Genomic DNA, 27,997 nt, shown 5'->3' on the forward strand with positions numbered 1-27,997 from the left:
AGAGAGAAAGAGAGAGAGAGAGACAGAGCATGAGCAGGGGAGGGGCAGAGAGAGAGGGAGACACAGAATCTGAAGCAGGCTCCAGGCTCTGAGCTGTTAGCACAGAGTCCAACACGGGGCTCGAACTCATGGACCGTGAGATCATGACTCCAGTCAAAGTCGGACGCTTAACTGACTTGAGCCCCCCCAGGCGCCCCTATTTATTCACTCTTAGAATGAATATTTTTTGAGTACGTACTGTGTGCCAAGTCCTATTCTAGATGCAAGCATACATCAGTAAACAAAATAGACAAAGATCCCTCTGCTAATTGAATTTATATTCTGGGGTAGCAGCAGGGCCAGGAAGGACAGACAATATACGTAAGTAAAGATAAAATGTTAACATCATACCCATTAAAATGGCTACAAAACAAACAAACAAACAAACAAACAAACAAACAGATAATAACAAGTGTTGCCAAAGATGCAGAAGAATTGGAATTCTTGTCCACTGTTGATGGGATTATAAAATGATACAGCCAGTATGGAAAACAGTATGGGAGGTCCTCAAAAAATTTTAAAAATAGAATTACCAATGATGGAGCAGTTCCAATTCTGAGTATACAGTAGCCTCCCCCCACCTTATCTGTAGGGGATATGAGCCAGGACCCCGAGTGGATGCCTGAAACCACAGAGTGGTGAAGTCTATGTATATCCTATAAATACATACTTATGATAAAGTTTAATAATAAAATAGAACAATTATAACATGCTGTAATCAAGGTTATGTGAATGTGTCATCTCTCTCTCTCAAAATATCTTGTACTGTATTCACCCTTCTTCTGATGATGATGTGAGATGATAACATGCCCACATGATGAGATAAAGTGAGGTGAGTCATGTGGGCATTGTGATGTAGCATTAGGCTACTATTGACCTTCTGAAGTTATGTCAGAAGGATCATGTGCTTCTGAACCACGGTTGCCCGCAGGATACTGCAACTGCAGAAAACAAAACTGCCATATAAGGGGGGACTACTGTATACCCATAAGAACTGAAACAGAGTCTTGGAGAGATACTTGCAAACCCATCTCCATAGCAGCATTATTCATGATAGCCAAAAGGTGGAAGCACCCAGATGTTCGTTGACAGATGAGCAGATAACCAAAATACAGTGTATACTCACGATGAAATATTATCCAGTTTTAAAAAGGAAGGAAATCCTGACACACTACCACATGGATGAATCCAGGTGACATTATGCTAAGTGAAATAAGCCAATCACAAAAAGACAAATGCTGTAGGATTCCACTTATATGAGATACTGGAGTAGTCAAACTCATACAGAGAGAAAGTAGAAGGGTGTTCATCAGGGCCTGGAGGAAGGGGGAATGGGGAGTTGCTGTTTAATGGCTATGGAGTTTCAGTTTTGCAAGATGAAAAGAGTTCTGGATATTGGTCATACAACAACGTGGATGTACTTTACTGAACTGTAGAATTAGAAAGACTTAAGATGGGAAATTTCATTAGGTATATTTGACCACAGTTAAAACAAAACTTATGAGAAAGAAAGTAATGTATTAAGGGGGAAAGGGAAAAGTACTACAGAAAACAAGAAGCAGAGCAGAATAAGGGGCTCTAGAGGGCTCAGGAGGGTACAAACGGTATGAAATCAATTGGGGGGTGGGGATGCCTCCTAGAGAAGGAGCGATTTGAACAAGGACTGGAGGAAGTGTTTGTTTCTTGGCTGCTGTTACAGTCAGAGTCTACATCTTCCCAGGCCCACAGGTGGTGTGCAGCAATGCCAAGGCAATGCCCAAGTGGCTCAAAGTGTAAAGTTTACGTTGGCGGGCAGCTGATGCAGAAACTGTGGCCGTGGGCATTTCAACTCAATTGGAAAAACAATCCAGGCACTCAGGTGGCACTTGCACAGATTATAATCAGATGTCATCTGAGACTTGAGGTCATGTTACAGTAAAGAGAAATGGTTGTTCTCATATTTGGCCCTTTCTAAAATCAAACTCCATAAGCTAGAGACAGCAATCAGGAGTTTGGTTTTTCAGTGCCTCCTAAGTTTGCATGTTGTTGTCTAGCCCATTTCCAATATGAGTTTTAAGCTCCTGCGTAGGACTAGGATTTTCAGGGCCTCAGCTGACCTTTGTGTCAACCCATAACTAGGGAGTGTAGCTCAAGAGTACTTACTCAGTTACTGTCTCTCTGGTAGGTCATATGGCATGGAATGGTGAGCTGCTTAGAAAAATCCCATGACCTGGACATGTTTTATTACTAATTTATAAGGCTGGTATAAACAGGTATCAACTTGCCATCATTAAGCCAATATTTTGTACTCATGAGTAAAATGGAAAGAGGTCTGCAGCATTGGGTTCTTGAACTGATTTTCCCACATCTCATCTGTTAACCTTTTCCATGTCTAAAAAAAGAAAAGAAGTATAATGAGCATGTGTCTCTGCTTTGGAATCAGAAAGAAGTCCCTCATGATGCTCTCATCCCCACGCCACTGAACTTGGAGGGGAAATGAACATCTATGGATGGACAGGCACCTGTCCTGACCAAGGATTCTGAAGCTACACTGGCAGCCATTGAAAACACATAACGCTGTCTGTGCCTCTCTCCCCAGGCTACAGCTGTGCAGTGATTGGGACTAGTAGGGACTGGCTAGAAGGAGGAGGAATGGATTCCCTCTTAAGTCCTGCCTGCACTGGTGGCAGTGACCATTGGTTGACTGATTTGTAACATGCTTATCTACTCAGTGTTTGATTTCTTTGACATCTAAATATATTTGCTTTCATCTTTATACATAGGCGCTGCCTATGATCATTTAGCCCCAGGAGGTTATGAAGCTCAAGGTATCCCTTGTACCTCCCGCTTCTCCCAACATAGAGTATTGATGGTAGAGACAGGCTTTTCTTTACCCTCACAGTGAAATGGTAACACATGGGAATGTGGCAGCCATTAGGTGTATACTGCTGTCATGAGATATATATATCATTAGATGGCCATAGCAGTGGTTGGCAGCAAAAGAAGGAAAGCTCAGTGGCTTCAGCAGGCATTTCCTGTGAATCCCCTCTGGGCAGATATCTGCACTAGGCTCTAAGTGGGGGTGGAATGGGTGGAGGGAATTGAATGCCATGTGACACAGTACTTGCCCATTAGAAACTTATGAGCTGCTAGGGTATGAGAAAATTATCCAAACAACTGCAGGACAGAGACACACACTGAAAGCTACAGGTGAATGGATGGATGATATTGCTTCGCCTGGGTAATAGGAAGGCATGGAAGAGTCAGCATTTGAGAGGTGCCTTTGGGGATGGATGAAGTTTCCTGATGTAGAGATAGGGAGGAGTCCGTTCCAGGTAAAGGGAACAGCCTGGACAAAGACCTGAAGAGGAATCCACTTCAGAGAGATATACCAAAGAAGACATGTACGAACTACACTGCAGCCTCATCTGTCATAGCAAATAAATGGAAACCACCTGCAGGTCCATCCACAGGAGGATGGACAAAGAATTGTAATTTGGAAAATACTCATCAGAGAAAATGAATCAACTAGAGAATCATGTCACAATTAATGTGGAACGACACAAAACATAATAAAGAAGGAAGACTGCGGGAGGTTAGACACAAAATTTATATTAAGGTTAAAAATAATGTACAAAACTATACATTGTTTATGGATATTTAATTTCATGATTTTTTATTATATTATTGCATGTAGTTATATAATTTTATAGTGTCGGTATAAATTGTATAGTTTCACCTGGAAACATTAGTGGGAATGAAAACCACCAAATTCAGTGTATAGTGACTGCCACTGGGAGGGAAAGATGGAATGGGTGGACACAGGAGGCTTAGTCTCGGGTGTATGTGTTTTAGAGACACGTATACATATATATATGCATACATACATACACATAAACACTCATGCATACACACATAAATATACACATTTTAAAATCTGAAGTACATATGACATGTTGAATTGACAAACAGTTGTTTGTTGTATTATCCTCCAAACTAGTCTGTATACTTGAAGTATTTCATAATTTCAAAATGAAAGAACAAGTCACAAGGCATGCTTAAGAATAGCAAATGGTGTAGGTCAGTGTTTTTCAAACCTAACATGACCCTTGGTAAGAAATATATTTTATTTTAGGAACTGGGAGTTGCATGACAGTACTTATCCTTAATATGTGGGGCGCGCCCTGACGTGTTCTGTTCTATTTACTCTATTTCATTCTGCATGAAATGAAGCGGTGGGTGATGTTTGAAGATGCAGATTAAGGTTAGGGCACAGAAGGCATTGACTGCCAGACTCAGGAATGTGAGCTTTTGTTGGCAGAGAGGAGAAGACCACTAGTGGCTTTGTGGCATATCATCATCAGAGCTGAACTTTAGTCAAGTCAAGTGAAACGAGGATAGAGTTTGTAGAATGCAAGCTCAGTTGGGGAGTTATCACCATTGTACAGCTGGGACAGTATATGAGCTTATGGGGGAATGAAAAGAAGGAACAAGCAACTTAAAAAGGAAAAAGTGGTTTGATGACTGATTTGAGGGAAGGGGGAGGAAAGGAGACATCCCAGTTGGATTTCAAGGCTAGCTGATTGGGAGATCGGTCAGACCAATCACAAAACTAGCTAGATCGGGAGTTTATTTTTAAACACACAACCCAGATGGATATTGTGAAGTCTTGGTTGAGATTAAAAGGCATGGATTCATAATGGTCTCATGTTTCATGAGTTTCTCCAGCAGTACATAGTACCTGGTGAGAAAAGAGAGAAATTGGGTGTAATCAAGGTGGGGCTAGGCAGACGGACCCAGCGCAAGAGTTCAGGGTGAGGAGGGCTGGCAGCCAGGGTAGAAATGAAATGGCTGGCAGTGGGGCCAACTGAGGTGGGTGGTCTAAGGGAGGAAAAAGGTGGGGCGCCTGGGTGGCTCAGTCGGTTAAGCATCTGACTTCGGCTCAGGTCATGATCTCACAGCCCGTGAGTTCGAGCCCCGCGTCGGGCTCTGTGCTGACCGCTCAGAGCCTGGAGCCTGTTTCGGATTCTGTGTCTCCCTCTCTCTGACCCTCCCCCGTTCATGCTCTGTCTCTCTCTGTCTCAAAAATAAATAAACGTTAAAAAAAAAAAAAAATTAAAAAAAAAAAAAAAAGGGAGGAAAAAGGTTGGGGGACCAGAGGTCACGAGGAGCCTAGTGTGTTAGAGGGTGGAAGTGAGATGTTGTGACCAGGAAGGAGGAACTTCAAAATCTGAAATCTTGGAACTAAAGCAGTCCTGACTGATAAAAATCATGACCTTGGTAGAAATTGCAGGCCAGGCAGGTGGGTAGTTGTCATATAATCGAGAGGAAAGCTGGAGCTATGTGACATAGTTTATAGTTATTGGTCTGAACTTTTCAAACAGAAGCTCCTGTATGGAATGACTAATGATTTTCAACCAGACCAGCTATTGATTATGAATTACTACTACAAATTGTAGAAAAGGTCACACTGAGAAGTGGAGAGGGGTCTTCAGAGGTCCCCTTCAGAGAGCCCTCGCCGAATGTCCCAGGAGAGGAGGCTCTGGCTAACACACCTAGGATGTTACAGGGAGCCAGGATTCCTGGTCATCAGCAGGTCAGAGGCACACAGGTACCAACTTCTCATCCAGCTCTTCTTTTTCCATTTACGTTTGAGGGACTTTCTTTATCTAAAACACAGGTGGCTGGCTCTTGGGACACAGAAGTCAGAAGTGGTGGGGTCTGTCCATACCTTAAGGGCTAATTTGGTTTAAGGCTTTGAATAGATCATTTAAATAACTGATCTGTGCCTCAGGTATTCTCATAATCAAGTAACAGAAACTAAAAAAAAATTTTTTTAATGTCTTGAATAATGTCCTCATGCAATTCAGTGAATTTCACAATTTAGTGTAAAGGAAGACATGTATACAGTCAATTACAACATAATGCTAAGGCGGGTATGACAGGATGTGATTAAGTCTGCTTGAGGCTGTTGCTAAACTGCACAGAAGAGGCTATATCTGAGCCTGAATGTGAGAGAGAAGCAGACTTTGCTAGGCATAGACGGGTACAGCTAACACTGGGAAAGTGTGTAGCTTGTTCAGGGAACCAGGATGGACAGTCTGTTCTGTCTTCTTCTCTGCAACAAGAATAAAAAAGTAGGTCTCCCAATCTGCTAACTCCTGCTCCGATGTTATTTTACTTTATCTTTTTTCTGCCTGGTGTCTCTATTTCCTGCATCTTTGCTTAGGCATTCTTGGGCACAAAAGTGCTAATGGTAAGAGGAGATAGACCAAAAGTGAGCTGGTGACTGGAAATCAGTTAACAGTTTAAACACTGTTATGGATACCTACCACGTAGATGAACCACACACAGATAAACACATCCAACTCAAATGTTGTTTCCTTTTGAAAAATGCTCACATTTTCATTATCGAAGATCTCACTGGTTTTACCTTTAGAAGCAAATGGCCAGAGGGGAATCTTATTTCACTTTGTCCTTGAACAATTATCTATTGATGCATTCTGGGGCACCTTTAACTCTGATAGTTGCTGATAGGAGAGATAAAGGATGAGTAAGTCAGTGTTCCTGTCATAAGAAGCTTGCAACCCAATCCACAGGAGAGACAAGCCTTTCTACACACACAGTGATATGGTGCTCGAGTCTGGATGTTCTGCTTACCAAATGTGTGGAATAGGTAGGTAAGCGTTCAGGGAGAAAAGAAATCAAGGTGGCCTGGAGAAGGAAGGCTTCATGACCAATGTGGAATTGAATTAAGGGCTTGAGGATATCTGAAGAGAAACTGAGAATGAAGTGGTTTGCTTGACTCTTAGGAGCAAATAAAAAGTGCAGGTCTTGGGACTACCAGGAGAGTGTACTGCATCAGCTGCAAAAGGGTTAACTTTTCATTGCTAGGGAAACCGCATACCTTACATCTGCTCCAACCTGGGCTTAATTTGTTATCAGATTCTTCTGCTATGGAAAGTACATTTCCCAGATTGATTTCCTGCCAGTGGAATCTGCAGCTCTCTTCAGGGTTCACCTGGGTTGGCCCCAGTCCCAGCAGGACTGCAGGTGGGTGATGAAGCTTCTTGCAGGCAACAGGCTGGACCAAGCTAGAGGCTGTGTTACTGTGCCAGACCATACCTAATGAAGCCTGTAGTTACACTCTTACGGAAAGTCTCGGGGGACTCCTGTCCCTAGGCATTAATTAGCAGGCATTTCAGACAGCACAGCTTACCTTTACCCAAACAAGAAGTCTCTGAAGAAAAGCAATCATCATGCCCAGCTAACCTGTTGATTGACTTTGGACTGCTCAATGTGTTCTAAACTGTTCCCAGCGCCTCTAAATCCTGCCAGTGGAATTAAATGCAGATACTATTTATTGCCTGTGGAAGGTACATTCTGTGTCTGTAATGATGCATTTTGAAAACAGTACCTGTTCAAGTGAGACTACCTGAGATGTGGGAAGCATATGAAGTAACAATAAAGAAAATGCAGGAATCCCAGCCTGAGGGTTCCAGCTGGAGAAAGAAAGGCACTCAGAGGAAATACCCTCTGCTCATCCTTTCCCAGAGCACCACAGCAAACTAAGGTCATCTTTTCTTTCTCCTATCAATATTATGGGGATCCACAGAGGAAGAGATTCAGAATTGGAAAGGTCATTGAGCCTAGAAGGTGACATGTGTTTCTGGTGTATCTGTGACACAGGAGCACCTCACTCTTTTTATAGGCAGGGTTCAGCCATGCCAGAAGCCCAGGTGGTCAGGGATTGACTGGATTATTAAGGCCATTTGGGTTTGTATGCTGTGAGAAAAGTCTTTTGACAATATTGCATATATTGACTTTCCCAATCTAAGAGAACAGGATTGTTGCCTTAATGGCAGATGTTACATATTTTTTTTCCCCTTCACAACTCCCATGACCATTGGCTTACATTATGGCAAGTATAGATAGGTTGCTTCTAATAATAATTAGTATGATATGCTAACTAGTTGAGCTCAAAATCCATAGAATAATGCAAATAAATATGTATTTCTTCATAATGCTGGGGTGGCCTTTTTTGGTGGGGGGAGTTGAGGGAGAGTGTCTTAAAATCCATTGTACTCATTAATCATGTTTTACCAAGTTTTACATATTTATGTCAAATATTCCTATTTGTAGAGTAGCAATAACCATTTTTCAGTTACAAAAGTAGTAAATGTTTATTTTTAAAAAGTATTGTAATGATAGTATCTACCCTAGAAAAAAATAAATTCCCCACAATCCCACCATGTAACAATGTCTGTATTAATGTTTTGATTATTCACGATCCCATGCTTATTCTGTGCCACATGCATATGTTTAAAAAAATGGGACACATTCATTTAATTTGCTTCTCCCTTGTAACAATGTCTTCTGTTCATTTTAATATTCAGCAAATCCCTGTTGAGCATTCATAATGTACTACTCAGACCCTATCTAAGTGTAGGGGAGACTACAGTGAAAACACAAACAAAAACACATATATCTTTCTATAACAATATATGTAAATATCTACATAATTATTTTAATAGGTGCATAGTATTCTATTGTATAGATTTATCATAATTTATGAAATCAGATCTCCCATTTTTGGATATTGAGATGTTATTTATATGTTAGGTTTTCTTAAATATGGAGAAAATATGCATTGACCATTGGTGAATCTGACTTCATGTCCAAATTATCTCTGCTAAATAGCAGGATTCTTCTGGTAGTCCCACTCTTTAAAATATGACTTTATAAACACTGATACGATATTTGTCAGATGTGGCTACAGAGATCAATGTGAGGGGCTCTTGGATGGCTCAGTCGGTTGAGCATCCAACTCTTGGTTTCAGATCGGGTCATATTCTCACGGTTGTGGGATCAAGACCCAAAGGAGGCTCTGCCCTGATGGTGCCAAGCCTGCTTGGGATTCTCTCTCCCTCTGCCCCTCTCCAATATGTGTGTGTGTGTGTGTGTGTGTGTGTGTGTGTGTGTGTGCGCACGCGCGCACGTGCATAGTCTCCCTCTCTCAAAATAAATAAACTTAAAAAAAAAAACAACAAAAAACAAAGATCGATATAGGCCCAGCAGCCTCTCACTTGATGAATGACTGGAGATCCTGAGGTTGTTTGAGGCTGTTTGAAACTTCGTGTCTGTCTCTGTTGTGCCAAAGGCTGCTCAGAGAAGGTTCCAGTCCTTGTTAATTGACCCCAAGTTGGCGTTTTGGCTGTTGTTTCTTCCCAGCCATTTATAGTTATGCAGTGATGTGTGATGCTTGGCTTCTATGGACTCTGGAAGCATTTCTTCTGCTCTCTTTGATGGAAATCGCTGCTCTTTTGTTCTCTGTCCAACAACCAGCAGGCCACCTTCCTGCCATCTGTGTGAGCCACCCCCCAACAGTGACATGAGGTGATGTCACAGGATCTGTTCTTTGGTGATTTCAGCACACTGCTTGATCTTTTATACAAAGCAAAACACAGCCCAGATGAATTGCAGAATTTTACAGCTTGTAGAGATTATACCTCCACTTTATGGACAAGGACACCAAGTATAGGGAGGTTGAGTGACTTGCCTAAGGTCCCATAAGCTGGAACTAGAAATCGGGATTTTAAATTCCTCATCTGGTGCTTTTCCAGGGAATCAGCTATTCTAAGCTTGTGGTCCATTAAACTAGGGTCCTTGTAACAGACCAGGGAATATCACTGCTTTGGAGCACTTCTATTTGGCCTCCAGATAAAATGTCATCAGTAGCAAACTATGTCCGTTTGCCAAATATGGAACTTTTCATTTAATTCTCTAATTTGCTAATCATGGAAAAGACCTTTTAGATAGCATGCTACAGATGTAGCAGAATTCAGTGACTGGTCTCAATGTTAGTATGCTTTCCCCCAACAGGCTGATAAATGACTTCAGTCATTAGGTTTGTGATTGGAATGTCTCACCACACCAGTTCTGCAAAGCCAGCCATAACAAATGACATGTCTCTAAGATGAAAGAAACCCATTGGGTTTAGGATCACTTTTATCTGGGTTACAGACCCACTTGGATCATCTGATCAATTTCAGTAAGATTTTATGGAAATCACATTTTCTTCTCTTGGACAGTATTGGAATATGATTTACAAATACACTCAATGGCAAATAACTGAGTTTTTTGATACTGATTGCTTTTGTAAGGCCAGCTACAAATTATCTTTGTTAACGGAGCAAAGCAGTTTTACAGCAGCATATCTGAAGTTGCATATCATCATATTTGGGTTTGGTTTTAGAGCACAGTTTTTGAGGGCATAGTGGTTAAGAGCCTAGGGGCAACTGCTTCGGGTTACCTGCTGGCTCTGGGACTTATTGTGTAGCTTGGGCAAGTTGCTTAACCTCTCTGTGTTTCTGTTTCATCAACTGTAAAATGGATATGATGACAATAATAATACTAATGCCAGATAGCTGTTAGGAAGTTTAAATGAGCTAATATTTGCAAAGTACCTAGAACACTGTTGGGCATGTGATAAACACCATGTGTTTGTTATTTTCGTTGTTGTTGTTATTATTATTATGACATTTTCACTCCATTCAGTCATTTATTCAACAACAACTAATAGGAACATCTCCTATGTGCTAGGCACAGTGGGAGGTGATAAAAGATTTTCAAGCCCTCAAAGGACCTTATAGTTTAGTGGACAGAGAATATATAAGCACACCTCAAAGACATTGCAGGTTCAGTTCCACACCACCAAAGTAAAGCAAGTATTATAATAAAGGGAGCCAAATGAATTTTTTGGTTACCTAGTGCATATAAAAGTTATGTTTATACTATACTATAGTCTATGAAGCGTATAATAGCATTACATCTTTAAAAAACAATGTATATACCTTAATTTAAAAATACTTTATTGCTAAAAAATGCTAACCATCATCTGAGCTTTCACTGAGTTATAATATTTTTGCTGTAAGGGGTCTTGCCTCGATGTTGATGGCTGCTGGCTGGTCGGGGTGGTAGTTGCTGAAGTTGGGGTGCCTGTGGCAATTTCTTAAAATAAGACAGTGAAGTTTGCTTCATCAGTGGACTCTTTCTTTATGAACAATTTCTCTGTAGCATGTGATACTGTTTGATAGTATTTTCCCACAGTAGAACTTCTTTCAAAATTGGGATTCCATCCTCCTCTCAAACACCACCACCGCTTTATCAACTAAGTTTATATAATATTCTAAATCCTTTATTGTCATTTCAACAGTCTTCCCAGCATCTTCACCAGGAGTAGATTCCATCTCAAGAAACGACTTTCAGTGCTCATCCATAAGAAGCAGCAGCTCTCATCCACTTGAGTTTCATCAGAGCTTGCAGCAATTCAGGCACATCCTCAGGCTCCACTTCCAGTCCTAATTCTCTTGCTGTTTCCACCACTTCTGCACTTACTTCCTCCATGGAAGTATTGAACCCCTCAATGTCCTCCCTGAGGGTTGGAATCCACTGCTTCCAAACTTCTGTTAATGTTGGTATTTTGACCTCTGCCCATGAATGTGCTCAAGGACGTCTAGAGTCATGAATTCTTGCCAGGAGGTTTTCAGTTTACTTTGCCCAGAGCCATCAGAGGAATCATTGCCTATGGCAGCTATAGCCTTATGAAATGTGAATTGAATAACATTTGACTTAATTCATATTATAAATTTTATAATTTAATTTATAAACTATAGAATTTAATTATGAATTAAATAATAAGACTTGAGAGTTGAAATTACTCCTTGATCCACGGCTGCAGAATGGATGTTGTTTTAGCAGACATGAGAACAACATCAACTTGTTGTACATCTCCATCAGAGCTCTTGGGTGATGGTACTTTGTCAATAAACAGCAATATTTTGAAAGGAATCTTTTTTTTTTTTTTTTTTGAGAGTAGTTCTCAACAGTGGGCTTAAAATAGTCAGTAAACTATATTCTAAACATGTGCTATCATCCAGGCTTTGTTATTGCATTTGTAGAGTACAGAGCAAGTAGATTGAGCATAATTCTTAAGGGCGTTAGGATTTTTGGAGTGGTCAGTGAGCACTGGCTTCAACTTAAAATCACCAGCTGCATTACTCTGCAATAGGAGAGTCAGCTTGTCCTTGGAAGCTTTGAAGCCAGGCAGTGACTTCTCTGTAGCTGTGAACATCCTAGATGGCATTTCCTTCCAATAGAAGGCTGTTTCATCTATACTGAAAATTTGTTATTTAGTGTAGTCACCTTCATGAATTCTCTTAGCTCGATCTTCTGGGTAACTTGCTGCAGCTTCTACATCACTTCCTGCTTCACCTTGTGCCTGTTATGGAGATGCCTTCTTTCCTGAAACCTCATGAATCAACCTCACCTGGCTTCAAACTTTTCTTCTTCAGCTTCCTCACCTCTCTCTGCCTTCACAAAATTGAAGAGAGTTAGGACCTTGCTCTGGATTAGGCTTTGGCTTATGGGAACATTGTGGCTGGTTTAATCTTCTATCCAGACTGCTAAAATTTTCTTCAGCTCAGCAATAAGGCTGTTTCACTTTCTAATAATGCGCGTGTTCACTGAAGTAGGACTTTTGATTTCCTTCAAGAACTTCCCCTTTACATTCACAACTTGGGCCTATCTTGGCTTTCAACATGTCTTCCTCACTAAGCTTAATCATTTCTAGCTTTTGATTTAAAGTGAGAGAGGTGTGACTCCTCCTTTCACTTGAATACTACTGAGATGCCATTGTAGTGTTGTTAATTGGCCTTATTTCAGTATTGTTGTGTCTCAGGGAATAGAGAGGCCTGAGGAAGGGAAGAGAGACCAGGGATTGGCTGGTCAGTGGAGCAATCAACAAACACAATGATTAAGTCTGCATTGTTAAATGGGCACAGTTCATGGCACTCCCAAACAATTACAATAGTAACAACAAAGATCACTGATCACATATCAGCATAACAAACATGATAATGAAAAAAAAACTTGAAATATTACAAGAATTAACTAAATGGGATAGAGACATGAAGAGAACAAATGCTGTTGGAAAAATGGCTCTGACAGACTTACTGTATGCAGTATTGCCACAAACTTTCAGTCTATAAAAAATGCAGTAACTGGGGGCACGTGGCTGGCTCAGTCAGTAGAGCATGTAACTCTTGATCTTGGGGTCATGAGTTCAACACCCATGTTGGGCATAGAGCATACTTTTAAAAAAATGCAGGGGTGCCCGACTGGTTGGGTTGGTGGAGCATATGACTCTTAATCTTGGGGTTGTGATTTGAGCCCCCAAGTTGGGTGTAGGGATTACTTAAAAATAAAATCTTAAAAAAATGCAATATCTGCAAAGCACAATAAAGCAAAGCACAACAAAACAAGGTATGCTTGTAATGTAAACCAGGACACTGTATTTATACAGAAAGGAGAGGCTTATAGTGGAGGGTAGCGCAGGGGTAGCAGAGGCAAAGGAGTGCCTGAAGGGAAGGCTTCACAGGGGAAATCTGAACTTGGCCGTAGGCATCAGTGCTCTGGGCACTCCATGCCTTTGTGCTTGTGTACAAAGGCCTGAAAGGATGGCAGAATTACTGGAACACAAAATAAAAGTGGCAGGGTCAGGGGACGGTTGGAACTAGTCATGGAGATACACAGGTAGGGACCAGAGGGAAGGCCTTCTATATCCCAAAGAGGTACCTGTGGGAGATAATGAGGACCCAAAGTAGGACAATGGCCATGCCACTTCTAAGCCCCTCCAGAGAGGGAACCCAGCACGTGGAAGAGGTTACAAGGAGCAGTGAGGGCATGGGCATACCTGGTATAAGTGGTTAAATTGGTTACTAGGAGACTGGAGACAGGTCCAGGCGCTGCACTACTCATCCACACGGCTTCTATCTGAAAGTTAAATAGTTATTTATGGACACTTTATTTATTTATGTTAAATGGTTATTTATGGACATTGTTTGCACTATGTTTCCAGAGGACCGCAACACAGAAACAGGTCATTTCATTGTTTTATTTAAAGTTACTGAGGGGTGCCTGGGTGGCTCAGTTGGTTGAGCGTCTGATTCTTAGTTTTGGCTCAGGTCATGATCTCATGGTTTGTGGGATCAAGGCCTGAGTTGGACCCTGTGCTAACAGCACACATCCTGCTTGGGATTCTGCTCCTACCTCGCTCTCTCTCTCTCCTCAAAATAAATAAATAAACTTAAAACAACAACAACAACGACAACTGTAAAACATCTTTCCTTTAAAAAAAAATTAAGTTACTAAAAAAAAAAAATTAAAATAAAAAAATTAAATTACTGAAAAGGAAATGCATTCTGGGTAGTTTTCATTCATCAAAACTAGGTAAACAAAACCAAACCTTAAAAATGCATACTTTGAGGGGCACCTGAGTGGCTCAGTCAGTTAAGCGTCTGACTTCTACTCTGGTCACGATCTCACGGTTCATGGGTTTGAGCCCCTCATTGGGCTCTGTGCTGATGGCTCAGAGCCTGGAGCCTGTGCAGATTCTGTGTCTCCCTCTCTCTCTCTGTCCTTCCTTTGCTCACATTGTGTGTGTCTCTCTCTCTCAAAAAAAATAAACATTTAAAAAAATGCATACTTTGTGATTTCTTTTTTAAAAGAAAATGTAAATATACAATTCTTGACTAAAATGTCAACTTATTGCTATGAACATAGCAACATATTGCTAGAAAATTCTATTCTGCCTTATAGTAATTATCTTTAATTTTTCTAAACAGTTTAAAGGAGCACCTGAAATAGAACTTTAAGACTGGACCCCTACATAAACCAAAATGTAATGTAATATTTTTAACACTTTCTTATATAAACATTACCTGAATTCATGGCACAGGTACCATACTCATTATTAAAATAGAGTTAAATAACAGTTCATATTAAAATAGAACTTTAAATTCCAATTCTATTATAACCTGAGTCTAATTAAAACTCTTTATAAAGCAGTTGGGGAAGGTGTTATAAGGATTCCCAGAAATGAACCAAAAACTTTAAATGTCTTGTCTTTTCAGTTTTCAAAGACTGCATTAACATCTGATATAAGGCAAAAAAAAAAAAAAAAAAAAAAAAAAAAAAAAAAAATATATATATATATATATATATATATATATATATATTACAAGTTATAATCCTTTTGTGAGTTCTTTAAATATTACTAGTACTTTAATGTGCATGTTTTGTCTCTTCAAAGCACTATTCAACTACTGCACATTTTATTATTATTATCCTCTTTTTATCCTGAAAAATGGAAAGACAGGAAATTACCTCCCACCTACCTTTTTTTAATGGAGAAAGTTACACTGAATAGTTTAATGTCATAGGCATTAACACACAGCTAATTGAGTAGAGCAAATATGGAATAGCCAGATCCTCTGATTCCCAAACCATTATTTCTTTTTTCCCTTGACCTTGCTGAACAGAAGGAAATTGGTGCCATATGTCTGGGCCTAAAGTACTATTTATTCAGTAAATAATGATTAGGTGTATAATTTTATATGCTGAGTACCATTTTAGACATGGGAACTTGCACACTAACAGAGCTGGCCACAAATAGGGGAGTGAGCAGAGTAAACCAATGATAAGGACTCCAGGACAGAAGTGTGCTGGGAAGAGCCCTAAAACCCAGTCTGGGGGGTAGGAGAGGCTTCCTGGTGGAGCTGGCTCCTGGGCAGAATGTTGATGAGCTGGGTTGCTGGACTGACTGGAGGCTTGTCATCATGTGTGGAAATAAAGAGTGTGGCACTTTTGAAAAACTCCCAGTATTGTGATCCAGGCCATTAAAGTGGCCTGGAGGTGTGGATTGAGAGGAAAGTGGTCAACAGAAGTAGGACTGGTAAGGGCTTAAAGTCTGTGTTGTAAACAAGCAATGGTGAGCTCCTGGGGGCCATGGGGAGGGGAGTGGTATTCAGATTTCCGTTTTTAAACTATCACCCTGAAGTGGTTCAGAGAAGAGAGGGTGTGGCAGACATGAGGCAGGGGAACCATCACTTAAGGAAGGAAGGTCAGTTATGACACTGCTGTTTTTATCCTCTGCATCAGTTCATTTTGAAGGCTTGAGTGGAGAGCAGTAGAAATGGAAAGAATGCATGGATTCCAGAAATGGTGAGATAAAACCAACAGGCCTAGATGACTGATTAGATGTAGGGGAAGGGTCAAATCTGGGTTGAAGGACAAGTTTGAAGATGTTGAGCTTGAAGTGCCCATGGGATAGTCAGTTGGACAAATCCAGAGCCACTGGATATTTGAATCCAAATTTCAGGAAAGATCTGGCTACAGGTATATGTGTGGGAATCATCTGGTACAGGTGCTAGCTAAAGCCAAGGGTGTGGGAGAAGTACCCGCACCAGAGGGACCGTGGAGGTAGAAAAGGGGCAGATGGCAGACCCCTGGAAACACCAGAGTTGACAGGGGTGGTGGGAGAAGAAAACAGGCAAGACCAGAGAGGGTAGCATCACTAAGGCTGAGAGAGGGGCATTGGTCAGCAGCATGAATCCCCACAGCTCAGGTGAGATGAGGATCAAACAGGCTTAAAGCTTCAAGGATGAGACATGAACTCCCATCTTCTTTCTGCAACATCAAATCTAAACTCCTTTCAGTAATGCTGTGGCACCTACCCCACTCGCTTCTTGATTACTCCCCAACAGCCCCTCTGTTTATGGGCCCACAAAGAAGCCACAGCATTCCCTTCCTGGGAATTCCCTTTTGCCCCCTTCCTGAAATGCCCCACTCCTCACCCCTTTACTTGTTTAAGTCCCAGTGTGCCCCGAGTGAGCTCCGCTCTGGAGACCTGTTTGTATTTCAGTCTACTTAATAATTATATGCAGTCCAGTGATGTTGGCTATAGATTCATGAAGTTTGAATCTTCTTGTAGGCTGCTTGGGGAAAGGGGTCTTACTGTATTCTTCCTTTGTGGCCTTTGTAGTCTGCAGTATTGTTGAGCAGGTGATCAACAGAGCTCCTCCAGAGCTCTGCACATGATCAAAATATGACTTGAGTTTAGCCAGTTTATGAGGATTCTTCAGGAAGATTCCATTTCAGCTGTTTCAGCAGAGGAGCTGGAGCATACCCTGTGCCGAAGAGATCATTCTAAGGTAGCATCTTGGTCAGCCGATGGCCATATTAGCTCAGGGAGAAGTCATGGGGACGAGGCCAGGAATGAGGGAGGCACCCTTAGTCTGAGCTTTAGTCAGAGCTGGGACTGGAAAGGCTGGAGGTATGTGCCTGCACCAGTATCATGATGCCAACAGGTGATTTCCTCCGAGAAAGATTCTCAAACTTTCTAGTTGGCCCTTTGAAGACTATTTCTGGAAGTACTGCACACTCTGGAACAGTGAAGGTAAATCCTGTCTATGGGGGTAAACTATGGGGGGACTCCACTTGACAGCGCTTCTGAAGTTAATGCTGATTTTAAAAATTATACTTTGTTACCATTGCTGTGGCTGCTCTCTGGTGAAGGGAGAATTTTATGGCAGGGGAAGGGGCAGTTGCTAAGCAAAGGACAAAGAAATAATCCCCTCTCTTTCTGACTGTTAGTTTAGAATTTTTCATTTTTCACTTCCAAAGTGTAAAAATTTAGATCCTCTTCACCCACACATAGATGACCTAGATCTTTGCAGCACCCTCATTACTGACAGATAAGACATCATATCTTGAGTCGGAGGCCATTGTGGTAGTGTCCCTGCAACTACCAGGTCTCTCTGTGGGTGTTGGGCTACACACTCCAGAGGATGGGGTTATTAAGGAGACCCTGAGGCTGGTGTGGCAGCACTTTAAAGATCCTTGGAGGGGCACCTGAGTGGCTCAGTCGGTTAAGCATCCAACTTCGGCTCAGGTCATGATCTCACAGTTCGTGAGTTTGAGCCCCCCATAGGGCTCTGTGCTGACAGCTCAGAGCCTGGAGCCTGCATCAGATTCTGTCTCCCTCTCTGTCTTCCCCTCACCCACTTGCTCTTTCTCTCTCTCTCTCTCTCAAAAATAAACATTAAAAATAATTAAAGATCCTTGGAAAAGAAGCTCTCATTTGCAAGGGAAATAATGATTCTGCCATTTTTTCCCCCTGTGCATCCTTTCCTTTGAAGTTAAAGTTAAAACCGTTAGGTCTTGCACTTCTTAGTTCTAAAACCTTTCCTAGTTTATTTTCTGTAAGAACTAGAAATAATTTTCTGAAAAGAACTCAACATAAAGCCATGAAGTTAGGTTAGTGGTATGAGGACTGGAGGAACACTTGGGGTCAGAGCTCTGCAGACAGGGTTTTCTAGAAACTGACAATAAAGCAGTATCATGATCTGTCAGATCATGTCCTCAGAATGGACAGATGCCAGTTGGTTCCCATGTCTAAACTGTTGAGTTCCAACCATTAGACAATCAAAACCTGAGTTTTCGGTCTTTAGAAATTCACTTGCTTTGTTTGGTTTATAAGAACCTATTGTCCCAGACATCCTATTTTGAGAAGACAATGATGGGCAGAAATTGTACAGACATGTGTTATTTAACTTTAGATGTGGAATTGTCTCCAATTGGTTTGGGTGCCCAGGGATGATGGAAACACCCTTGATCTTAGACAGCAATGCTAAGGTGGAGCAATTCTACAGCTCATATCCCCAGTGACTCACCTTTACTTTTCCCAACCACAAAATCAGACCAATATTTCTGATTTTTCTCTCTACTTCACAAGAGATGGAAGAAGCCTGTATCTAAAGAATAGAGCTCTTTAATTCCCCAGAGCTTCAACAAAGCCCAGGTCCCCCAGGCCACATACTTCTCAGCCAATAGCTACCAGACAACTTGAAACATTGCCCCATGTCCTAGGCCCAGCCATGCAGTGCGTCCACTTGATCCTAGGGCTGGCATACTCCATCTGTTCCCACCATTCCCTGTCCCTCTCCTTTACCTCTGCTGTGCTGTCACCAACTGCCACTGGAGTTTAGTTGAAGGAGTCTTAACTCAGGCTCTCGGATCCTCCTGCTGGCTGACAGCAGAAGCACTGCTTAGCTTTTTCTTTTGTTTTCTTTTTCTTCCTTTCTTTCTTTCTTTCTTTCTTTCTTTTTCTTTCTTTCTTTTTCTTTTTTAATTTTTTTTAACGTTTATTTATTTTTGAGACAGAGAGAGACCGAGCATGAACAGGGGAGGGTCAGAGAGAGAGGGAGACACAGAATCTGAAACAGGCTCCAGGCTCTGAGCGGTCAGCACAGAGCCTGACGCGGGGCTCGAACACGGACCACGAGATCATGACCTGAGCCGAAGTCGGACGCTCAACCAACTGAGCCACCCAGGTGCCCCTTCTTTTCTTTTTTTTTTTTTTTTTAATGAATTAAGGTATTCTGATGACTGTTTTTTCCCTCTCTCCCACTCTCCCTCTTTTTGTCCTTCTGACTCCATAATCCTTAGTAAGCATTTTATATTTTAGAGTTTCTCATTTAACCATCACAACTATCCATATGGTATGCAGAATTATTACTCCTATTTTACAGATGAAGACACTGAAGCCTGGACAGCTCTATAACTTGCCCTAAGTTACCCAGAAAGTAGCCCCAAACCAAGGATTGACTCCACGTCTCCCTGAGCTTTTTTTTTTCTTACATTTTATTAATTTTCATGCCCTATTTTAGATCATTATCTAATTTTTTTCTTTTTCAATATTGATTAAGAAACGTGAGTCGGAAGATTACATTTTCTTCACTAAAATTAGTAATACTTTGAGAAGCACTTGCTGTATCTCTCCCAGCAGAAGGGCTCTGAAGGAAAGGAGCCATTTCAATAAATCAATCAGATTTTGAACTGGTCTGAGGAAAAGAGGTTAGAAAATATGAAGTACAGAAGGTAGCTGTATACATGCTAAAAATCCATTTCTTTACCAAAAAAATTCACATGAAATTTTGCAGCTCTTTTGTGATATATTTTGTGAAATAATTGCTATGCTCCTCTGGCTCATCTGTCATGTAAAAAAAATTCTAAGTGTAAGTTAAACATTTTTGAGGTCTACAATTCATTGGGTACAGATTTAGGTGCCCAGGAGAGCAAATGCAAAACGACTTACTTTCCAATTTAATTTAAAAAGAAAACAAAAAAAGCATAATTTAAAAATAAAACAAAACAAACCCCCCCCCAACTTTTACAGTTAGATTTTTATGCTGAATTTAGGCCAGGTGTTAATTTTTTTTAACTGTTAAAGTATTTCCCAGAATATGTATTGGTCTTTACCAACCAAATTGATGACTCATTTGCCTATCTTTACTCTGAAGTTCAAGTTTCTACTGCTTATCTCAGATTTTCAAGTTACTGGTGAAATTAGTGAATATTTTAAGATCAGGTGGTCAAGAAATGTAAGCTGTCACTAGTAACATCAATATTTATAATTTTTAATATTTCAATATAATGTCTCATACTATTAAAGCCTGTGTGGTAACTACATTTTAATAACATCTGGGAAACTTCAAGGTACCTCTAAAGGTACCCTTACGTACCTTCCTGATATCATTAAAACAGGCTGGTTAACAGCCCTATCTTACAAGATGTGCCTTCACACCGCAGTGGGTAGTAGAGACGAAACCCCAATCTTAGGGTGGTAAGGGGGGGGGGGGGTGGTGTCTTAGTCCAACTCGATTACGTACCGATGAAACAAAAATGAGGCTCAAAGAAGCTGTCTGCCGCTCCCCGGCTCCCCTAACGCACTCGAAGCCCTAAGCAACCCCACGGCCCTCGCCGCCTCTGCCCCGTCCGCCTGTCTCTCGGTTTGCCGACTTTCCTCTGTTCTCTGCAGGTTGCCGCCCCGCCGGCCGCCATGACGACCGCCATCTTGGAGCGCCTGAGCACCCTGTCGGTGAGCGGGCAGCAGCTGCGCCGCCTGCCCAAGCTCCTGGAGGACGGCCTTCCCAAGATGCCCTGCACCGTCCCCGAGACGGACGTGCCCCAGCTCTTCCGGGAGCCCTACATCCACACCGGCTACCGCCCTACGGGCCACGAGTGGCGCTACTACTTCTTCAGCCTCTTTCAGAAGCACAACGAGGTGGTCAACGTGTGGACCCACCTGCTGGCCGCCCTGGCCGTCCTCTTGCGATTCTGGGCCTTCGCTGAGGCCGAGGCCTTGCCGTGGGCCTCCACCCGCTCGCTGCCCCTGCTCCTCTTTATCCTGTCCTCCATCACTTACCTCACGTGCAGCCTTCTGGCCCACCTGCTGCAGTCCAAGTCGGAGCTCTCGCACTACACCTTCTACTTCGTGGACTACGTGGGCGTGAGCGTCTACCAGTATGGCAGTGCCTTGGCTCACTTCTTCTACAGCTCCGACCAGGCCTGGTACGAGCTGTTCTGGCTCTTCTTCTTGCCAGCAGCTGCCTTCTGTGGCTGGTTATCTTGCGCCGGCTGTTGCTATGCCAAGTATCGCTACCGCAGGCCTTACCCAGTCATGAGGAAGATCTGTCAAGTGGTGCCGGCAGGGCTGGCCTTCGTCCTAGACATCAGCCCCGTGGCACACCGCGTGGCCCTGTGCCACCTGGCTGGCTGCCAGGAGCAGGCGGCCTGGTACCATACTCTCCAGATCCTCTTCTTCCTGGTCAGCGCCTATTTCTTCTCCTGCCCGGTTCCTGAGAAGTACTTCCCAGGTTCCTGTGACATTGTGGGCCACGGGCATCAGATCTTCCACGCCTTCCTGGCCATCTGTACGCTCTCCCAGCTGGAGGCCATCCTCCTGGACTACCAGGGGCGGCAGGAGATCTTTCAGCAGCGCCACGGCCCCCTGTCTGTCTACACGGCTTGTCTGTCTTTCTTCTTCTTGGCGGCCTGCAGCGCTGCCACTGCAGCCCTCCTGAGGCACAAAGTCAAGGACAGGCTGACAAAGAAAGATTCTTGAGGCTGGCAGGTGAAGTGAGATGTGGAGGCAGCCTGTCGTGATTTGGGGAAAAACCCAGTACAACATTAGGAGTTGACTTTTTGTCTTTTAAGAGTTGCTTTTAAATTAATACATATTTCCAAGGATATGCCGTGGCATTGGAAAGCCAAAGGATTCAAGAATTTTGTTGTTATAGTTGTTGCTAATAAAAGGAGTATTACTTTTTCCTCTGTGTCATAGCCTTACAAGATACAGGAAGGGAAGGGACCTTGGCTAAGATTCATGGGACACTAAATTAAGGGTGATCTTTCTGCCTGAAAACGTAGGGGAATTCTGACTTTGGCCTCGAGGGGCAAGTCCTGGAGCTGAAGGGATAAAAAAGTTGGGACTGGAAAGTAAGTGTGTGGCTGGTCCACACCGTATTGGAATGGCTATCCTACTATGTTGGTTTTTGGTAATTGAATAAATTGAGCCAAGAACTCGATTTCATTTGGATTTCAGATTGTCCAGGGTGGAGAAGTCAGAATCTTCAAAATGACTCAGTGAAACCCTTAGACATAATGAATTACTCTGTTCATCTGATTTCTGGTCCCTTCTCTCTTGCCCTACTCTGCCACTGACTCTTTTCTCAGGATGATGTCTGCCTGGCTGTTTTCTCTGCAGTGTTGTCACTCCCATCTGTACCTTGCATGGTAATATAGAGGAATATGAAGGAGTCATATTTCCAGGAAATGCTTGGATCCATGTGGACATTCAGAAAGCTTATTCTCATATAATAATAATAATGTAAATGGTACTAGAAAGTGCAGTGCCAAGAGCCATCAGGAGACCCAGCCAGTAAGCATGGATACTGTTTTGTGTCATAGGACACTTCTGTTTTATACCTGTAGACTGCAGTACTTGAAATCTATTAGGGCTGCCTTACAGGCCAGAAAATCTGGGGCTTGTGCTAGGGAATCTCCAGATTTGGGCCAACATGTTAAAAAAACAAAACAAAACAAAACAAAAACTAATAGAGTGAAGTAGTTCTGAGGGTCCCTGTAGGGACTCGATTATTTCAAGAGGAATCCAGGGTCTGGCCTCTTAACTAGATGCCACGACATAAAGGACCCACATAACTACCCTAGTTTAAGGTCCTCCAGCAGGTGGATAACCACCTCAACTTAGACCTGAATCCTTAAAATAATCAAGCCCCAGGACAGATGAACATGTGTGCTCACTGTGGGTTAATGCCTGAAGGTTCCTTTGGGTAAGAATGGTGAACCAGGTACTCTGTAGCTAGAATTTACTTTTGCCCAGTAGCTTCTATGGGATAAGCGGTACTTGCGATTGATGTGTTCTGGCTGCACAGCCTTCTCTGAGGACCGATTTATGTACTAATCCTGTGAAGGGGGCTGTGTTGACAGAGGAGCCATGGGAGTATTCTCAGAGGCCATGTTTCCTATCAGGATAAGGTCTCTGTTTACTACAAAGGAAACTGCTTTGTTTTCAGGCCAGTTTGATGAAATTTTTCTGTTACTAGGTTATTTTGTTATCTTCACGTCTTTGTTTTCTTCCTTTCTCTGAGAGATTTGTGGATTTTGTGCCTTATAAATGGAAATGTATGAACACTTTACTTAATATATGGCCATGTGGAATTTTCAGTTTTGGGTTATAGGAATAAGGAAAAAAAGAATGCATTGCTTTTCAACCGGTGGATGAAAAAACGTCAGAACACCAGAATTACTTATCATTCAAAAGACTCTGTCAACCTGCATTTTGGCAAAAACCAAACAAACAAAAAACCACTCTACTGAAGCTTTCCTATAATCTTCATATCAAGAAAGCATATGTCTTGTCTGCTACATGGAGTTCCTAGATGGATTTCTTTGTTAATTCTTAAATACCTGAACTTCTGTGCTACCCAAGTGTCTTACATAAGCTTCTGGTGTCTAGTCCAAATTCATCACAAAGTTGGCAAAACTGAAGCCAGTTGAACTAAACAAGGGAATGGGGGGTTGTACAAACACATCGCAAGAGGGTCAGTTTAAAATGGGGACTAGAAAATGTTTGAAATATTCACTTTTACGGATTCAAAGACCGTATTTTAAAAGTTGGGAGGAAGGTTTAAATCAAGCTCTTGGATATGGTGGTGGTCCTGTTGGATGTAGATCTTCAGGCCAAAGGCAGGTACTTTTTAGAAGACAAAGCCGGAAAGAGAGCAGTGATCTTCAAATGCGGGTGACAGAGCAAGGCCAGCTGACACACTGTAAATGGTCTGTGACAAGTTCAGATAGACTAACCTCTTAAGGTATTGCCATGAAATTATTACTTTAATTTGCACAGGTATTGGTCCTCCAAGTGATTGGAAATTTTTAAAAAAGTATAAAATTTTTCACCAGAGATATTTGAGGAGCACTGGGGACTAGGTATCTCATTAAAATACCAGTATCTTATTCAAAATATATAAACACAGAAAATGCAGATGGTTTAAACTACTCAGACTTTTGAAGGATTAAAGACTCCTTTTAAAACATTTGCATTAAAATGAGTGTATCAGCAAGGAACAGACTTCGTTTATTTAAAAGAAGTAATTAAGTATTTGATAAAGGAAGTTATTTTACTCCACCATAGCCTCACCAACAGTTGACATCTGGAAATTGTGCCAGTTATCTCTCTGTCTCTATTAAAATGTAAATGCCTCTGGAAAACCTAAACGATCAGTCATTTACATCTTGTGAATAAAAATTTTGATGGATTTGTATGAGGCCGTACTCAAGGTAAGGAGATGGGGTATCAGGACACAGCAGATGGGGACGCATTTGCCTATTTCCCTCTTGCCTAGTACTTCCTGCCTTGTAATTACCAATGAGCTAATGTTAGTACGCTTCAGATGTTAAAGTTTCATTTCCCACCTTTGCTAAAAGTACCTCACTCATTAACAATATTCTCAGTCCTCTAATTGGAATCTTGAAACAGTAGGAGCTCAGGCTGTGGAATGAAGGTAGCTCATTCCTGATTCTGTTGCCCCCTGTCCACAAAATGGTACCTTATCTTAATGTTAAGTATATTGTGTTCTTCAGATGCTGCACTGTAGTTTCAAGCTGGCCCTCCAGATGGCGCTCATGTCTTAGCATGGCCATTGTATCCAAATCTTTGGGCTATTAATTGTGTTGGTCCTATTGTTTTGCTTGATTGCTCCGCAAAGAAAAAATGGAACTATTTTCTGTTTATATAAATCTACTTACACGAATGACCATTAAACAGATTTTGTATATGGATTGTTGTACTGTCAACAATTATCTTGTTTCTTTGACAAGGTTCTTTAAAAAAAAAAAAAAAAAAAGTTTACTTATTTTGAAAGAGAGAGAGTACAAGCAGGGAAGAGGCAGAGAGGAGAGACAGAATCCCAAGTAGGCTGCAGGCTGTCAGCACAGAGACCCTGGAAGGGCTCAAACTCACCAATGGTGAGATGATGTCCTGAGCTGAGATCAAGAGTCAAGATGCTTAACCAACTGAGCTACCCAGGCACCCCTCTTTGACAAGGCTCTTGACAAAGGCTACTTTGACAAGGCCCATCTTAAAGAAAGATTTTATCTAGACAAACATTGCCAGGAGGAGGAGGTCAGGACATTTTGTATTCACCAAGAAGTAGGAAAATACAAAAGCTTAAAACATCTTCATACCCCAACCCCCAAAATACATATAACACACCTGTGAGTAGATCATATTGCCACCCCCCAAAAGCTATGGAGTTGATTTCTCTGAGGATTTCCATCTAATTCAATAAATACTTCTAGTATTATGAACAATAGTGCTAAAGATTTCAAAATTTTGAATTGACGGACTATATTTTTAAATCTAAAAATTATGAATTATAATTATACTATAACAACTATTATAATGGATGTATTGTGGAATGTGGCACCTATGAACCAAAGGATTTTGTAGCCCAACTCATATTTAAATAGCTGTGAAAACAAAGTTATTCTCCAGGCTACTCAGCTTTAGGCCATAGTACAATCACAACGATAAGAAAACACCATTTGCCTGGGTTGAGGCGCTGATGGAATTATGGATGTCCTTCTTGCCCAAACCCTTTTCATGACCAATAGGGGCCCTAGGTAGTTTGCAAATGCTTCTGTTGTCACTGCTAATAGTTTAACCACTCTTCAATTACTGATTCATCAAGTATGTATGAGCATCTGCTGGTGGCAGGCACCATGTTAGCTCTGGAGATACCACAGTAAGAAAAACAACAACAACAACCAGGGATCCTTCTGCAGAGAGTTTTCAGACTGCTAAATGAGAACCAGCATCTTCCCATGGTGGACCATCACAGGGTACCCCTCTAGGTCTTGATCCCAGTCTGAGGGCCAGATGGCAGGCCAAACCCAGGGGAGGCTGGGACTTGCTTTGTGCCAGAACATTTTCAAAAGGAATGAGCTCTTTTCCTCCCTCCCCCCCCCCCCCAACCCCAGAGGCTAGAAATATCTTCCCCACCAGCAAGGCTGTCACCTTTGGCCACCTCAAAGCTTCTTCTAACTCCCATTGCTTCTCTAGCCCTTTTCACTGTCCTGAGTACAGGTCCCTGATTTGGAAAATTGGAAACAGCATGTTGCACTCTAGCTGCCTCCTTTAAAAAAAGAATAACCACCTTATCCTTTAAGGAATTTTTATCAAAATAATATGGAAGGGAAAGCATTGCATTTAAAAGAAATTCATTTAAATATTAACTTCAAGAGCTTATCTATCTCAGGTAAAGGCTTTTCTTACCTAACATGATCTCATAGGAAGAGGTATGCACTGTATTTTAGACTCCAGGAGGCCTTGACCAACTCAAAGGCTGCAGAATAACACCTCAGATCATATCATGCATTATGCTTTCCAAAAAATTTCCACATCCATTTGAGCTTGTACATAATTGTTTGAAGGAAGGCCAACAAGATCTCCATTAAACTAGAAAACACGCTAAGAAAGTGGAAGGATTGGTTCAAAGTCACATAACTAGTTGTAATGTTTAAACTCAAATTGATTTCTTCTTCAGACAAATACAGGGCTCAGCTAATCAGAAACATCAATACCCAAATATTTGCAGAGCCCTTTACAGTGTGTGAAGTACTTTTACCATTGTGCATACTTGAATCTCATTTTAACTTTTGACCCTAAATACCTCATGAATAGCTAGGGTTGTATGGTTTCTTTGCAGGTTAAAGTGACTTACTTTACACCTTGTCCTTGGATGCCAAATAAAGCATTCTTTGCACCTCACAGTCTTCTCAGAGCCCAAAAGGTCATTGGCTACAGGCCTTTGGTGGCCTGGAGTATAATATCAAATCTCACTCTACAGTGACAGGTTCTTGAAAATACCTTGATTCCTTGGATAAGAAATTCCTCTAGTATTGATACTCTTCCCAAGATTCTGCAAGCCCTCCCTCTCATCTTTCATTAGGATTTTCAGTTCTTCAAACAGTTGGATCTCCCAGGGATTTTGACAAGTGATATGACTTTGAATATAGGATTTAAAAAAAAATACTTCTCTGCCTTATAAAAAAGTTACACAGATTTAGCAGAAAGTCCCCCATTTATCATTTTCAAGTAATATGTGCTTATTAAAGAAAATGCAAAAAAAAAAATAGGGAAAAAAAGATAATCCATAGACCCATCACTAAAATAAATCTCTTCCAGGGAAAAATAAGGCTATGGCAAAATGTTGTTAATGATAAGTAAATTAGCAGTGTCATATAAAACTCCAAGAAAAAACAGAAATTGGGATCTAGAAATTTTAAGCAACCTAATACTTCCATTCTTTTGTGCATAATCAACAGTCTCTGGCTCAGTGTACAGGAATACCAAGATAGTTATATTACAGTCCCTTCAGACATTACACTATGTAGGTAATTTGATGATACTCTGGCTGAGATACAGGCTCATGTAACAAAGCCAACGATACATTATCTTGTATTGAAAGAATTCTCTGAAATGCCTCTCCCGAATCAAGCCCTCCAAGAAAAGCCTGCTAGAAAGACTTTCCCTGGAGGGGAGGCCTAGCCTGTTGAACTGGTGATTATGTGATTCACTGACAGCCACTCCACAAACACTGAACACCACTAGGTGCCAAGCCCTGTTCTAGGCACCAGGAATACAGCAATTGCCAAAACACACAAATCCTTGCCCTTAGGGAGCTTGCATTCAGGGGTTGGAGGATGGGTAGGA

At 41.6% G+C, this 27,997-nt stretch overlaps 1 protein-coding gene across 2 annotated transcripts in view; it reads left to right on the forward strand.

Moving 5' to 3' along the window:
- Positions 1–22,029, forward strand: part of PAQR8 (progestin and adipoQ receptor family member 8) — a 116,794-nt gene extending 94,765 nt beyond the window's left edge. For both annotated transcript variants that reach the window (XM_042939033.1, XM_042939034.1), the window contains one exon: positions 20,738–22,029. In XM_042939033.1, the coding sequence (XP_042794967.1) occupies positions 20,759–21,823 (1,065 nt within the window). In that variant the 5' untranslated portion in view covers positions 20,738–20,758 and the 3' untranslated portion in view covers positions 21,824–22,029. The remainder of the gene's footprint in view (positions 1–20,737) is intronic.
- Positions 22,030–27,997: the final 5,968 nt, after the last annotated feature.

Source organism: Panthera leo, chromosome B2 (genome assembly GCF_018350215.1).
Source record: "Panthera leo isolate Ple1 chromosome B2, P.leo_Ple1_pat1.1, whole genome shotgun sequence".
Taxonomy (NCBI): Eukaryota; Metazoa; Chordata; class Mammalia; order Carnivora; family Felidae; genus Panthera; species Panthera leo.